Below are 16,300 nucleotides of genomic sequence, written 5' to 3' on the forward strand. Positions count from 1 at the left end.
TTGCAGCAATACATTGAGGTACCCACTAGAGAACGGGCAGTGCTGGACCTCCTGTTAGGAAATGAGACAGGTCAGGTGGCGGAGGTATGCGTTGGGGAGCACTTCTGGTCCAGTGATCACAATACCATTAGTTTCAATATAATTATGGAGAGGGTCAGAACTGGACCTAGGGTTGAGATTTTTGATTGGAGAAAGGCTAACTTTGAGGAGATGCGAAAGGATTTTAAAGGAGTGAATTGGGACATTTTGTTTTATGGGAAGGATGTAGAAGAGAAATGGAGGACATTTAAAGGGGAAATTTTAAGAGTACAGAATCTTTATGTCCCTGTTTGGCTGAAAGGATATAGTAAAAATTGGAAAGAGCCATGGTTTTCAAGGGAAATTGGACACTTGGTTTGGAAAAAGAGAGAGATCTACAATAATTATAGGCAGCATGGAGTGAATGAGGTGCTTGAGGAGTATAAAGAATGTAAAAAGAATCTTAAGAAAGAAATTAGAAAAGCTAAAAGAAGATATGAGGTTGCTTTGGCAAGTAAGGTGAAAGTAAATCCAAAGGGTTTCTACAGCTACATTAATAGCAAAAGGATAACGAGGGATAAAATTGGTCCATTAGAGAGACAGAGTGGACAGCTATCTGCAGAGCCAAAAGAGATGGGGGAGATATTGAACAATTTCTTTTCTTCGGTATTCACCAAGGAGAAGGATATTGAATTATGTGAGGTAAGGGAAACAAGTAGAGTAGCTATGGATACTATGAGATTCGAAAAAAAAGAAGTACTGACACTTTTGAAAAATATAAAAGTGGATAAGTCTCCAGGTCCTGACAGGATATTCCCTAGGACATTGAGGGAAGTTAGTGTAGAAATAGCAGGGGCTATGACAGAAATATTTCAAATGTCATTAGAAACGGGAATAGTGCCCGAGGATTGGCGTACTGCGCATGTTGTTCCATTGTTTAAAATGGGTTCTAGGAGTAAACCTAGCAATTATAGACCTGTTAGTTTGACTTCAGTGGTGGGCAAATTAATGGAAAAGATACTTAGAGATAATATATATAAGCATCTGGATAAACAGGGTCTGATTAGGAACAGTCAACATGGATTTGTGCCTGGAAGGTCATGTTTGACTAATCTTCTTGAATTTTTTGAAGAGGTTACTAGGGAAATTGATGAGGGTAAAGCAGTGGATGTTGTCTATATGGACTTTAGTAAGGCCCTTGACAAGGTTCCTCATGGAAGGTTGGTTAAGAAGGTTCAATTGTTGGGTATAAATGCAGGAGTAGCAAGATGGATTCAACAGTGGTTGAATGGGAGTCGCCAGAGGGTAATGGTGGATGGCTGTTTGTCAGGTTGGAGGCAGGTGGGGTGCCTCAGGGATCTGTGTTGGGTCCACTGTTGTTTGTCATGTACATGATAGGTATATGGATGGGAAGGGAATGGAGGGTTATGGTCTGAGTGCGGGTAGATGGGACTAGGGGAAAATAATTGTTCGGCACGGACTTGCAGGGCCGAGATGGCCTGTTTCCCTGCTGTAATTGTTATATGGTTATATGGTTATATGGAAATGTGAGAACTGAGTCCAGAAGCCGTGAGTCAGTGAACTGCGAGCCCAGAAACCGCGAGTCAGTGAACTGCGAGTCAAGAAGCTGCCCGGTGCACAGAGGCGGCCTGGAGCACGGAACCTGCCTGACTGCTGCAATCTCGAGATCGTGGGGAAGGGAGGAGTGAGAGTGGGGGGATCGAAGGAGCCGAGCGCTACCGGGGCTGGGTGCTGGCGGGGCTCACCACGCCCGCCCACACACCCCCATCACCCTCCCCTCGCACACCCCCCCCCAGCGGCACGCCACAGCAGCGCCAGGCCACGGCAGCAGTAGGCCACGGCAGCAGTAGGCCACAGCAGCGCTCCCCCCACCGGCCCCTGGCTGAAGCCGTCCCCTATCCCGGCTACAGAACTTTCCTGCCAGCCCCCACTTGAAGCCTCGCCGTTCCCAGCTGCAGGACCAGCCCAGGAGTCCATTCGGCCCACAATGTCTGTACTAGCCCTCTGAAAACCAGTCCGTTCAGCCCACAACACCCATACTACCCCTTCAGAAAGCCCCCCCCTCCCCCCTCCCCCTCCCTCCACTGGCCACCGTCTGAAGCCGTCCCTCTCCCCTGGCTGCAGGACGTAATTAGAGACATAACAAGAAAGAATGGATTGAATAAATCTCATCTTTAACGTTTAAATTGTTGTCACAATTTAAGCTAAAATAAATCACTTTTCCACTTGCTGTGCCAGTCAGCTGTACCTGCGCAGTAATACCTGCGTGCTCTACGTCCCAATGAGAACCCAATGGGAGGGAATGGCTGTGCCACCGAAGAGCCGCTAGGAGGTGATGGGGGAGTTTGAGGGGGGGGGGGATGGAGAGGGTGCGTGGGGGGCGGAAGGGCAAGGGGCGGAGTGGGGGAGTGAGCGGAGGAGGGGGGGATCAGGGGCGTCACAACGGGAACCCGTCAGCCGCAGTTGGGGGCTATGCGTGAGTGGCGGAATATTGCGTTCGGGGACCAGGCCTCCCTTGTGAGAATGGGACCTAACGGGTCCCACTTAGTCTAGTAGAAACATTAAATTCTCAAAGGACTGGACAGGCTAGATACAGAAAAAATGTTCCCGATGTTGGGGGAGTCCAGAACCAGGGGTCACAGGTTAAGAATAAGGGGTAGGCCATTCAGAACTGAGATGAGGAAAAGCTTTTTCACCCAGAGAGTTGTGAATCTGTGGAATTATCTGCCACAGAGGCAGTGAAGGCCAATTCACTGGATATTTTCAAGAGAGAGATAGATTTAGCTCTTAGGGCTAAAGGAATCAAAGGAAAAAGCAGTAGGGCTACTGATTTTAGATGATCGGTCATGGCCGCCTCGCCAACAGTCTGTCTGTCTGTCTGTCCCTTCCTTCCTTGTTTTTTTAGTATATGTTATATTCTTCATGTTCTTTAGCTTGTTTTATGTGGAGGATGAGGGGGGGAGGGCGGAAACTTTTTTTAATCTATTACCTGGACGGAGATGCGATTGATTTACGTATCGTATCTCCATCCGCACTGCAGCCTAACATTGAGGAGTTGACGGCCTTTGGAGATAAATGTAACCAGTGGTGTATCACAGGGATCAAGCTGGGCGTACTAGTGTGTGGTATTTATATTAACCATGTAAGTGTGAATGTAGGTGTTGAGGTTAGTGAGTCTGCGGGTGGACAGTGAATTAGACTATAAGATTACAACAGAATCTTGATCAATTAGGACGATAGAATAGACGGAGTTTAATTCAGATACATATGAAGTGTTACATTTTGGTAGGAAAACCCAGAGCAGGATTTAGGCAGTAAATGGCAGATGGTAAATGGGAATGTTTTAGAATTGCGAGACCGAGGGTGCAGCTGCACACCTCTATGCAGGTGAAAGTGCAGGTAGGCAGTGTAATGAACATGGCCTTTGACACATTTGCCTTCATCGAACAGGGTAATGAGAACAGGTTGGGTTGTCATTTTACAGCAGTACAAGACATTGGTAAGGCCACATTTGGAGGATTGTGTACAGTTCTATTTGTCCTGCTAAATAAGGATGTCATTAAATTGGAAAGGATACAAATAAGATTTACGAGGATGGTATCAAGTCTGGAGGGTTTGAGTTATAAGGAGAGGCTGGACAAGCTGTGTCTGTTTTCCCTGGAATGTAAGAGACAGAAGAGTCATACAACACGGAAACAGGCCCTTCGGCCAAACTTGCCCATCTACACTCAGTCCCACCTGTGAATGTTTGTCCATTTATTTCAAATCTTTTCTTATCCAAATTCCTTTAAATGTTGTTATGGTACCTGCCTCAACTACCACCTCTGGCAGCTCGATCCATATACCCATCACTCTCTGTGTGAAAAAGTTGCCCCTAATGTTCCGAATAAATCTTTCCCCTCTGACCTTAAACCTATGTCCGTTGATTCTCCATTCCCAAATTCTGTACAAAAAACTGGAATTTACCCAAGCTATTCCCCTCATGATTTCTACACCTCTATAAGATCAACCCTCATTCTCCTGCACTCCAAAGAATAAAGTCCTAGCCTGCCCAACCTCTCCCTATAGCTCAGGCCCTCAAGCTGTGGCAACATCCATATAACTCTTCTCCACAACGTATTGTACAATTGTAACATAATATCCAACTTCTTTGTGTAATAAGGAACTACAGATGCTGGTTTAAACCAAAGATAGACTCAAAAAGCAGAAGTAACTCAGCGGGTCAGGCGGCATCTTTGGAGAAAAGGAATTATTTTTTGAGTTACTCCAGCTTTTTGTGTCTATCCCAACTTCTATACTCAATATCCTGACTGAAGAAGCCCAAATGTGACAAAAAAACTTCTTGAGCTTATCTACTTCTCTACCTGGAACTATATACCTGCATCTTAGATCCCTCTGCTCTACAACACTCCCCAGGCCCTGCCATTCACTGTGAATGTCCTATCCTGGTCTGACTTCCCAAAATGTAACAACTCACACATCTACATTAAACTCATTGCGAATTCTCGATGGATTTTCCTTAATGTTATCTCCTCCAGGGAGAGACATGACCCTACACCTCCTCTTTTGCCTGACCTGATTCACAATTTCTCTCATCATCCAAACTTTTATACTCCTACCAGCCTTGCCCTTCACTCTAACAGAATCATGTATGCCTCAACTCTTGTCATCACACTTTTAAAAGCATTCCACTTTCCGGATGTTCCTTTGCCTACAAATAACCTACTCCATCCAACTTTAGCAAGTTTCTGTCTAATACCATTAAACTTGGCCTTACTGAAAATCAGAATTTTAACTTGTGAGCCTGCCCTGTCTTTATCCGTAACTAATTTAACGCTAATGGAACAGTGCTCACTGCTCCTAAAGACTCATGCACTGACACGTCACTTACTTGCCATTGTCAATTTCCCAAGACTAGGTCAAGCTTGGCCCTCTCCTGTGTTGGGTCCTCTACAAACTCCTCGAAGTTTGCATGAGAAAACTTTCCTGAACACATATGACAAATTCCATCCCACCCCTGGCACTATGATACTCCATCTATATTGGGAAAGTGAAAATCCCTAACTATGGCAATCTTATGAGTCTCGCAGCTGCCTGCAATCTCCTGGCATTATTGCTCTTCTAATTCCCGTTGACTATTTGGGATTCTGTAGAACTCCCCCAACTAGGGTTTCTCAGCTCCACCCATACAGTCTTCTAGATGTTCATAAAATGATGAGTGGACTAAATAATATAAATACCCAAAGTCCTTTCCTCAGGGGAGGGGAGCCTAAAACTAGAGGACATAGGTTTGAAGAGAGAGGGGAAAGATTTAAGACAACTGAGGGGCAACTTACTTTCACACAGAGGGTGGTGCCGACGTTGAACGATCTGTCAGAGCAAATAGTGGAGGGTGGGGTGGTGGGTAGCAATGGTCAAGGAAGCACACCAATGTCTCAACTTCCTTAGAAGTCTTGGGAAGTTCAGCAAGTGCCCAACAACCCTCCCCAACCTCTAACAGATGTCCCTTACAAAGCATTTTATCGGGATGCATCACATCATGGTTTGGCAACAGCTCCATCCAAGACTGCAACAAATTGCAGAGAATTGTGCAGGGGGAGGGGGGCCAGAGCGGAGCGGTATACCGAGGAGACACATGTGAGGGCCTCATCTATGATGGGAGTGTGGAACACCTCATCTTGGGCGCTGATGTGGCATAGATGGAGGAATTGGGAGTAGGGGATATAGTCTTTACAGGAAGCAGGGTGGGAAGAAGTGTAGATAGCTATGGGAGTCAGAGGGTTTGTAATAGACTAGACTAAGTGGGATCCGTTGGGTCCCAGTCACACGGGATGCCTGGTCCCCCAAAGCAAGGGGTGGGGGGTTATGGGGTTGGGGGGGGGGGGTTGTGGGGGCAGGGTTGTAGGGCCGGAAGGGGTTTGTGGGGGGGTTATGGGGCGGGGAGAGGGTTTTGGGGCCAGGGGGTCGGTTGTGTGGGCAGCGAAGAGCTGTGGGGGAGAGGGGGGAGTTGTGGGGGGGAGAGGGGTGTATGGGCGGGGGGTAGTGAGCTCAGAGAAAGGATGGGTAAGAGCCATGGGGAGAGGGGGCATCATGGGGGAGTGTGGAGGAGCCAGCGAGGGGGACCAGAGGGGTAGTGGCTGGAATTGGAGGCATGATGGGGACTCACAGCGGGCGCTGGTCGTTAATTTCTGCCAGGATCAGAGTCTCTGCTTTCCGTTTGACGACATCTTCGACTCCGGGCTGGGCTGGGTCTCCCACGCTGAGCTGGGTCGGGTCTCCAGGGCTGGGCTGCTTAGGGCTGGGTCGCTTCGGGTCCGAAAACCTCCGCCGGCCATCCTCAGCTCCAGTAAAGACGCGATGGCACAGGAAGCGGCAGTCCGTCCCAGGGAGTGACATGAGAAAAGACCAATCCACACGGCGCCAACTGGCAGAAGAGATCGATCTGCACACGCGCGGTTTTTAAGATTTTTAAACCTCGCTAACTTTTACGACATTCAACCGATCGGAACGAAACTTGGTGGACTCACAGCACAGGAGAACGGTGAGTGAACTGGCGAAAAATCGTAGCGCTATCGCGAACCATTTTTGCGCAAATAGAAAGACCGCCAAACCGGAAGATAACAAGATCAGAGTATTAGTTATGTATAGATGTCCATCGATAGTCCATGTCCTGTGATGACGACGGTGAGATCAAGAAACGGAAGGGAGAATGGAAATTAGTAGTGAAGTTAATTAAGTCTGTGGGTTCTGTATGGGTGCAGAAGGTAGCACCGATGTAACGGAGATAAAGTTCAAGGATAGAGCCAGTGTATGCCTGGAACAGTGTTTAACCAATCTCGACCCGAAACATCACCAATTCCTTCTCTCCAGAGATGCTGCCTGACCCGCTGAGTTACTCCAGCATTTTGTGTCTATCTTTGGTGTAAACCGGAATCTGCAATTCCATCCTACACATTCTGTCCCTCACATTGATTCCAGTTACACTTCAGGCTGCCTCGGCAAGACTAACAGCATAAGGACCAGTCTCACCCACCCCGTCACTCCCTCTTCTCCCCTACCATCAGGCAAGAGGTACAGAAGTGTGAAAATGCATATTTCCAAATTCAGGAATAGTTTCTTCTCAGCTGTTATCAGTCAACTGAACCATTCTCTGACCAACTAGATAGCAGTCCTAAGCTCCCATCTACCTCATTGGAGACCTTCAAACTATTTTTAATTGGACTTTACTGGACCTTATCTTGCACTAAACATTATATCCTTTATCCTGTATCTGTACACTGTAGGTGGCTCAAATGTAGTATTTTTGCTGACTGGATATCACGCAACAAAAAACCTTTTCATTGTACCTAGGTACACATGACACTAATAGTAGTCTAGTTTAGAGTTACAATGCGAAAACAGGCCCTTCGTCCCATTGAATCCATGCCGACCAGCGATCCCGTACATTAGCACTATCCTACACACTTGGGATAACCTGCAAACCTGTACGTGTTTGGAGTGCGGGAGGAAACCGGAGCACCTGGAGAAAACCCACACGGAGGGAGAACGTACAAACTCCGTACAGACAGCGCCCATGGTTAGGATCAAACCTGGGTCTCTGGCGCTGTAAGGCAGCAACTCTACCGCTGTGCCACCCAATAAACTAAACTAAACTGAATTATAGCATTTATAAGACACTTGGACAGGTACACAGATAGGAAAGGTTTAGAGGAATATTGGTCAGGTGCAGGCAGGTGGACATGCTTGGTTGACAACTTGGATGAGTTTGGCTGAAGGGCCTGTTTGCAGATGGCGTAGAGCTCTGAATGTGACTCAAGATGCTGGAAAGGGTCACACTCACTCACTGCCACAACCGCTTGGTGCCAGGTTTCATCACAGTCTTGGTTCAAACATGGATTCAAGAGCTGAATTCCAGAGACACCACGGCACCATTTGGCCGTGCGGCATCAAACACCCAGTAGAACTGAGGTCAGCGGGCAGCAAAGGGAAAACCCTCCCGCCATTGACGTCCAATCTCACATAGTTTGGGATAGGAAACATACCTTACACAGTAGGGCTGTAGGGAGGATTGAAAGCAAAGGGACCCTGCATACATCCACAGATGGCAGCACAGGTGAAGAGGGCAAAAGGGTTGGGTGCACCATTAGCTGGGACATCATGTAAGAGAGGAGGGAGGTCTTGGGACAACTTTCTGAAAAGTTGGTTAGGCCACAGTTGGAGTATTGTGCATGGTTCTGGTCACCGCACTGATGGAAACAATGTGGTTACACTGGCCAAGGGAGTGTCATGGAGTCATACGGCACCAACACAAGCCCCTTGATGTCCATGCCGACCAAGGTGTCCCATCCAAGCTACTCTTATTTACCTGCATTTAGCCCACATCCCTCTCAACCTTAGATAGACACCAAAAGTTGGAGTAACTCAGTGGGACAGGCAGCATCTCTGGGGAGAAGGAATAGGTGACGTTTCAGGTCGAGACCCTTCTTCAGACCTATCCTGTCCCTGTACCTGCCTGAGTGTCTGAGAAAGGGTTATTTCCACCATGAGGTGGTTGCAATTTGGAGCGCACTACATTTAATTTAGAGATACAGCACGGCACAGGCCCTTCGGCCCACCGAGTCCATGCCAACCAGCGATCCCTGCACATTAACACTATTCTACACACACTCAGGACAATTTACATTTTTACCAAGCCAATTAACTTACAAACATGTACATCTTTGGAGTGTGGGAGAAAACTGGAGATCCCGGGGAAAACCCACGCATATCATGGGGAGACGTACAAACTCCATACAGACAGCACCCGTAGTCGGGATCAAACCCTGGTCTCCAGGTCTGTGAGGCAGCATTGTGCCACCGTGTCAACCATACCTGTGATGGCGTTGGAGGCAGAGACTCACAACACTGAGGATACATCTGGGCAAGCGGCTAAAATGCCCGGGCTTTTCGAAGAAAGTATCATGGTACGTCAATTCGTATGCAAAAATCACCAGGCTACAGAGAATGGTGGACTCAGCCTGGTCCATCACGTCCACAGCCCTCCCCACCCTCTAAAGCCTCCACACCAGGTGCTGCCTCAGGAAGCTGGCATCTAGCATCAATGATCCCCACCATAGGGCCCATGCCCTTCTCACTGCCTCCATCGGGCAGTAGGTACAGAAACCTGAAGTCCCACACGACAAGGTTCAGGAACAGATACTTTCCTGCTACCATCTTGGACCGATCGGCTCAGCCCTAATCCTACGATGGCCACAGAGGGACGAGCGGTAGACGCTGGCATTGCTGGCAAGATGGAGACCCCACAAATAATAATAATAATGGATGGGATTTATATAGCGCCTTTCTAATACTCAAGGCGCTTTACATCGCATTATTCATTCACTCCTCAGTCACACTCGGTGGTGGTAAGCTACTTCTGTAGCCACAGCTGCCCTGGGGCAGACTGACGGAAGCGTGGCTGCCAATCTGCGCCTACGGCCCCTCCGACCACCACCAATCACTCACACACATTCACACACATTCACACACAGGCAAAGGTGGGTGAAGTGTCTTGCCCAAGGACACAATGACAGTATGCACTCCAAGCGGGATTCGAACCGGCTACCTTCCGGCTGCCAGCCGAACACTTAGCCCATTGTGCCATCTGTCGTCACAAATGACTAGGAGGGACAGCTGACTGCACCTCATGTGCTTCATTGATTGTATTAACACCACATCGTGGTTTCACCAAACCATGTGCATGTACAAGAGTCCACTATTATTTTGTCTGCATATTAAATTTGCTTAATAACGCTACACACACCAGGATTGTAACCTCAGTGCCAGCCAGTATCAAGCCAGACCCTCCAACACCTTGCCCACTTTTCTTGCTGGGGAGACACAGGATCAAGAAGAAGCATGGATGCTTCTTAACCCTGGTTTGACAATGAGTAAGACCATGTCTGATCTAGTCTGGACCACCGCAGCATTCCACTGCTCTCTCCCAAACCTTCCCCTCGTCCCTTATAGTTAAATAGGGAGTCCTCGCCATTCCTGAGCAACAGGAGGAGATGCAGGCCTCACAGTGTCACGTACCCTGGTGTCCCTGTGTCCATACCTTGTGAATCCAGAGTGACGTCTGCATGTTGTTGTGGGGGTGAAGCTGATAATGGAGCAGGGTCTCCCAACAGTACAAGTCTACATAGTTGGCCTGCTTCAGCGAGAAGTTTCTGGGCGGGAAACACGTTATTTGTGATCCTGAAACACAGACAGTGATAATATCAAAAAACAGACTGCTGCAGAAACTCACCAACGGTGAAGGGAAATGGCCAGGTGATGGTTGGGATGTGACCCATCTTCAGACTGTTGGAGCAGGGTGGAGAGAGGTGAGGGGCAGGAGCTGGCAAGTGATAGGTGGATCCAGGTGAGGATGTCAGATGGGGAGAGATAGTAACAAGGCTGGAGCTGGAGAAGACAGATGAATGAGGATGGTGGAATCTGATAAGGAATGAAGGTGGGGAGTTTAATGTCCACTCAGATATAGTGACAGTGGAAAGAAGGGAACAGGGTGAGCAAAGACAAATGTGTGGCCTGGGGTTAGGAGGAGTGGGAGATGAGCCGATGGAGGAGGGTAAAATAATCAAGCGGTAGAGTTGCTGCCCTACAGCACCAGAGACCCGGGGCCCGTTCTTGACTACAGGTGCTGTCTGTACAGAGTTTGTATGTTCTCCCCATGACCTGCTTGGGTTTTCTCCGAGATCTCCGGTTTCCACCCACACTCCAAAGACGTAGAGGTTTGTAGGTTAATTGCCTTGGTATAAATGTAAATTGTCCCTAGTGTGTATAGGATGGTGTTAATGTGCAGGGATCGTCGGTCGGCACTGACTCGGTGGGCCGAAGGACCTGTTTCCGCACTGTATCTCCAAACTAAAGATGTGTGTACGCAGGGTAGAGTGGGAGGATGGGGGTGAGGCGGTTTCCTGAAATTGTTACCTGAAATGACCATAAATTCAATGTTCATGCCACTGGGTTGTAAGATGCCCAAGTGGAATATGAGGTGTTCTTCCTCCAGTGTGCGTGTGATCTCACTCTGACAGTGGAGGAGGCCCAGGACACAAAGGTCAGTTAAAGTGATTAGCAACCACGAGATCCAACTGGGCTGCCAGGCAGGTGTTTGGCGAAACGGTCACCTAGTTACACAGTCCATTTTTATACCACACTTACTCCATCAATACCGTGCAAACAATACAGCTGGAGGAACTCAGCACGTCAGTCAGCAATCCACTGAGTTCCTCCAGCGCTTTGTTGGTATTTGTGGATGGACATCATTTGTCACTCAAGCCCAAAGGTAGGAAGCCCACTGCTGGGGTATGGTCACCACACGCATGGAAAGAAAATATGTTTATTTTCATATCAATGTATAAAAGTCTGGAATTCTCTTCCCAAAAGCAGCATGGAAGCTGAGATGATAGATAGGGATATTGGCAGATACATTCAGGAAAATGGTGATGATGATATACAGATCTGGACAGATCCAGTTGTGATATGGCCAGATATCCAAGAGTGAGGCTAATTGCAAATTGGAGGAACAGCATCTCATTTGTTGCTTGGCCAGTTTACAACCCAGTGGTATGAATATTGATTTATCTAACTTCAAGTAGCTCCCTCTTTCTCTGACCGTCTCCCACCCAAGTCGCACCAGGTTCCTGTTCGGACCTAGCAAAAAGCTAACAATGGCCTGTTTCCCTCATCATCATTATTTTTTGAAAATCTTTCATTCATTTTGTTCTCTCTCTCTCTCTCTCTCTCTCTCTCTCTTTACATCACTGTCTACATCTCCCGTTTCCGTTTACCCAACTCTCAGCCTGAAGAAGGATCTCAACCTGAAACGTCACCCATTCTTTCTCCCTAGAGATGCTGCTTGGTCTGCTGAGTTACTCCAGCATGTTGTGCCTATCTTCGGTTTAAACCAGCATCTGCAGTTCCTTCCTACACTTATCCAATTAAATTTCCGAGCAGGTTTGAGGCAGGGAAAAGCCTCGAGCTGTTTACATAAGGGCTCCTTCATAACTGTTTTCATGTGGGCTCCTTCATAAGCTCACCATGTCCCAGCTGAGGGAATGTGGGAATCATTCAATAACATGCCCCCTCAAAGCAGAGTGGTGAAGGGCTTGGAATAGACTGACGATTTATCAGGGAAACTCCTTTGCTTCTCGAGTCTGTGCCACGTAATCTCTTACGGCCAGTGAATAAGGCCAGAGTTTAATTTCTCATCAGGAAAGAGCACTCCAGCCCCATCAATAGCGAGTCAAATCTTAACAGCCAGTCCATGAGAGTGGGATTTGAACATTGGCCATCAGGTTCGGGGTGAAAATGTTATCATCAGATTCACAGATCACAGGGTGTCTAATGTAAACTTGGGGCTGGGATAAATCACACGAAAATCTCTGGGAATAAACTAATTAGTAAACATTGTTTGAGCAGCTAGAATAACCATAAAATGGACCCGCTCAGCAAACTAAACAAACACCACGAGTCAGCTTCCCCGCCACTGAAATTCCTATTCATCTATCTTATTAATTAGCTCTTGCAAGTAACCATCAAACCATATTAGCTGATAATGAAGTATTGATTAAACATACATGAAGCATCAGAACAGATAATCAGCATTTACCAAAGCATAAACTATGACAACGCGGCTCGATCCAAAACATCACCTATTCCTTCTCTCCAGAGATGCTGCCTGTCCCGCTGAGTTACATACAGTAAGGGATTGCAGATGCTGGTTTACACCGAAGATATGACACAAAATGCTGGAGTAACTCAGTAGGTCAGGCAGCATCCCTGGATAAAAGGGAATGGGTGAGGTTTTGCGTCGAGACCCTTCTTCAAACTGAGCATCAAGGGAGAGGGAGACACGGAGGTCAAGAAGTGTAAGAGATCAAAACACATGAGATCAAGGAAAAAGATCATTGGTAGCTATGAGATGGTGACAACAAAAGAAACAGAGATAGAATGTAATGGGAAGCCAGTGAAGTTGTTTGAGGACTGGAGTGATGTGATGCCAGGATTTGGTGTGGGTGATGAGTCGGGCGGCTGCGTTCTGGACCAGTTGGAGTCGGTTGATGTAGGTGGAGCTGATGCCAAGGAGAAGTGAGTTGCAGTAGTCCAGTCAGGAGGAGATGAAGGCATGGATGAGTCTTTCAGCAGCGGGAGGTGTGAGAGAGGGTCTGAGTTTGGCGATGTTGCGGAGATGAAAGAAGGAGGTTTTAATGACATGGCGGATGTGAGGCTCAAGGGAGAGGGTAGAATCAAAGATCACGCCAAGGTTGCGGGCCTGGGGAGATGGGGAGACAGTGGTGCCGTCGATGGTGAGAGTGGGGTTATTGATTTTGCTGAGTGTGGCTTTGGAGCCTATGAGGAGGAATTCTGTCTTATCGCTGTTGAGTTTGAGGAAGTTATGTTGCATCCAGGTTTTTATAGCTGACAAACAGGAGTTGATATGGGAGAGGGGGGGGGGGTTGTGGGGGGATTTGGTGCCGAGGTAGATCTGGGTGTCATCGGCGTAACAGTGGAAGTCCAGGTTGAAGTGGCGGAGTATCTGACCAAGGGGGAGGATGTAGATGATGAAGAGGAGGGGGCCGAGTACGGAGTCTTGGGGAACGCCTTGAGTGACTGTGGCAGTAGCAGAGGTGTGGTTGTGGAGAGAGATGAAGTGGGATCTGTTGGAAAGGTAGGAACGGAGCCAGCTGAGTGCAGAGCCTTCAATGCCGAGTTCTTTGAGTCTGGTGAGCAGGATGTTCTGGTTCACTGTATCGAAGGCTGCGCTCAGGTTGAGGAGGATGAGGATGTTGAGGGAACCAGTGTCAGCAGAGGTGAGGAGGTCGTTGAGAACTTTGAGGAGGGCAGTTTCTGTGTTATGGAGGGGGCGAAAGCCAGAGTTAAAGTGCCCAACAAGCGGGAGATCAGTTAGGTTAAGGCGGACTGAGCGGAGGTGTTCAGCGAAACGATCGCCGAGCCTGCGCTTGGTCTCACCGATATATAACCCACACCTGGAACAGCGGTTAAAGAAGATGCTCTTGCACCCATGCACAACTCGTGGACATCATTAACTTCTCCACCAATTTCTATCCTGCACTCAAATACACTTGGACCATTTCCAACACTTCCCTCCCCTTCTTTGTGATCACATCTCCATCACAGGAAATAGACTGACTGACATCTATTGACCCACTGACTCCCACAGCTATCTAGACTACACTTTTTCCCACCCTGCTTTCCTGCAAAGACTCTGTCCCCGACTCCAAATTCCTTCGTCTCCGCTGCATCTGCGCCAAAGATGAGGTGTTCCATACCAGGACATCCGAGATGTCCTCCTTCTTTAGGGACTGGGGGTGCCCCTCACCCATCATAGATGAGGCCCTCACTCGTGAATCCTCGGTATCTCGCAGCTCCTCCCTTGCTCCCCCTCCCTGTAGTTGCAACAGAGACAGAGTACCCCTAGTCCTTATCTTTCACCTCATCAGCCGTTGCATACAGCACATAATCCTCCGACATTTTCACCACCTCCAAAGGGATCACACCACTGGCCACATTTTCCCATCTCCACTCCTTTCTGCAGGGACCGTTCCCTCCGCAACTCCCTGGTTAACTCCCTTCCCACCCTCTCCCCTGGTACCTTCCCCTGCAAAAGATGCAACACCTGTCACTATACCTTCTCCCTCGACTCTGTCCAGGGACCCCGACAGTCCTTTCTGGTTAGACAGAGGTTCACGCACCTCCTCCAACCTCATCTATTGTATCCGTTGTTCGAGATGTGAACTATACATAGGGGAGACCAAACACAGACTGGGCAATCGTTTCGCTGAACACCTTCACTCAGCCCTCTTGAACCAACCTGATCTTCCTGTTGCTAAACACTTTAATTCTCCTTCCCAATCCCACACAGAGGCTAAACGCAAATTGGAGGAATAGCATCTCATATTTCACTTGGGCAGCTTACAGCCCAGTGCTATGAGTATTGATTTATCTAACTTCAAGTTACCCCGACATTCCCTCTCTCTCTATCTCTCCCCCACACAAATCACACCAGCTTCTCGTTTTCACCCAACAGCTAACAATGGCCTTTATCGTCTTTACTTTGTTGCATATCGTTAATTCATTGTTCTTTATCTCTCTGCACCGTGGTCTATATCTCTCGTTTCCCTCTTCCCTGACTTATCTGAAGAAGGGTCTCGACCCGAAACGTTATCCCTTCTCTCCAGAGACGCTGCCTGAGCCGCTGAAGTACTCCAGCGGCAGTTCATTGTGTCTTGATAGACTATTATGTACATTTAGCAGCAATACATAACATTACATAATTTAATCATTAATTAAACACTATTTACTAGACGTGAACTATTAACCTCCAGCTGGCCATTAGTGAGCCATGGACCGTGAGTTAATAATGGATCAATGATCCACTCCGTGTGGCACCGGGCAGATTGAGACTCACTCAGAGAGATTTCCTTGGCCAACGCCGCTGAGACGAGGAGCAGCGGAAGTCCCACGGAGATAAACTTGATCATTCGGTCGGTGGGCAGTTCCAGGCGCAGACCCTTGGCCCGTGAGTCGTGCTCTTCCCTGATCAGAGAGTCTGAGAGGATGAACTCGGTGGCGATACCGGCGACGGACATGGTGCGGGGAGGCTCGGGGGCTGAAAGATCCACCAGCAGACACTCTCAGCGCCTTTATCCCGCTCTGTTTAAAGAAAGCGCAACATAAACGATTCCCAGCAACAGGGAGCAAAATATAGGAGCGGTCTGACCTGGGGATTATAGAGGAAGAAGGGCTGGGCGAGAGGTAATTACAGGCTGGTGGCGCCAAGTTTGTTGGGGCCGAGTACAGAAGGAGAGACCGATGCTACATTCCTTCCCACTCAGAGAATATGTCATCTGAAGCAGACCAGCCCGAGCCTAAACACAGAGGAGCGGAGGCAGATTAGAGAGTACAGTACCAGACCGCTGAGACTATCTGGAGCGAGGCAGCTATTTATGGAACCACCTCGCACACACAGCCCAGGATAAATGCACTTTCCACACAACTGCGCCAAGTTGCCCTGCCCATTGGCTGCACGTTTCACCACATCAAACACAAGTGGTTCTTGGTTCACCACGTCTTGTACCGAGCACCAGCCAAGCGGGGAGCGCTGGAACTAGCAATAACATTAAAGTGGAGGACAAGGCGGGGGTAGTATGGAGGACAAAGGGGTAGAGTGGAGGACAAGGGGGTAGAGTGGAGGACA

At 48.3% G+C, this 16,300-nt stretch overlaps 1 protein-coding gene across 1 annotated transcript in view; it reads right to left on the bottom strand.

Annotated features, from left to right (window-relative positions):
• Positions 1 to 16,060, bottom strand: part of panx3 (pannexin 3) — a 46,175-nt gene extending 30,115 nt beyond the window's left edge. Inside the window, exons 1-2 of the mRNA XM_033049690.1 lie at positions 15,512 to 16,060; positions 10,136 to 10,275 (exon numbers count right to left, since the gene is read on the bottom strand). Coding sequence (XP_032905581.1) covers positions 10,136 to 10,275; positions 15,512 to 15,692 — 321 coding nt within the window. The 5' untranslated portion in view covers positions 15,693 to 16,060. The remainder of the gene's footprint in view (positions 1 to 10,135; positions 10,276 to 15,511) is intronic.
• Positions 16,061 to 16,300: the final 240 nt, after the last annotated feature.

This window comes from Amblyraja radiata, chromosome 33, assembly GCF_010909765.2.
Source record: "Amblyraja radiata isolate CabotCenter1 chromosome 33, sAmbRad1.1.pri, whole genome shotgun sequence".
NCBI lineage: Eukaryota > Metazoa > Chordata > Chondrichthyes > Rajiformes > Rajidae > Amblyraja > Amblyraja radiata.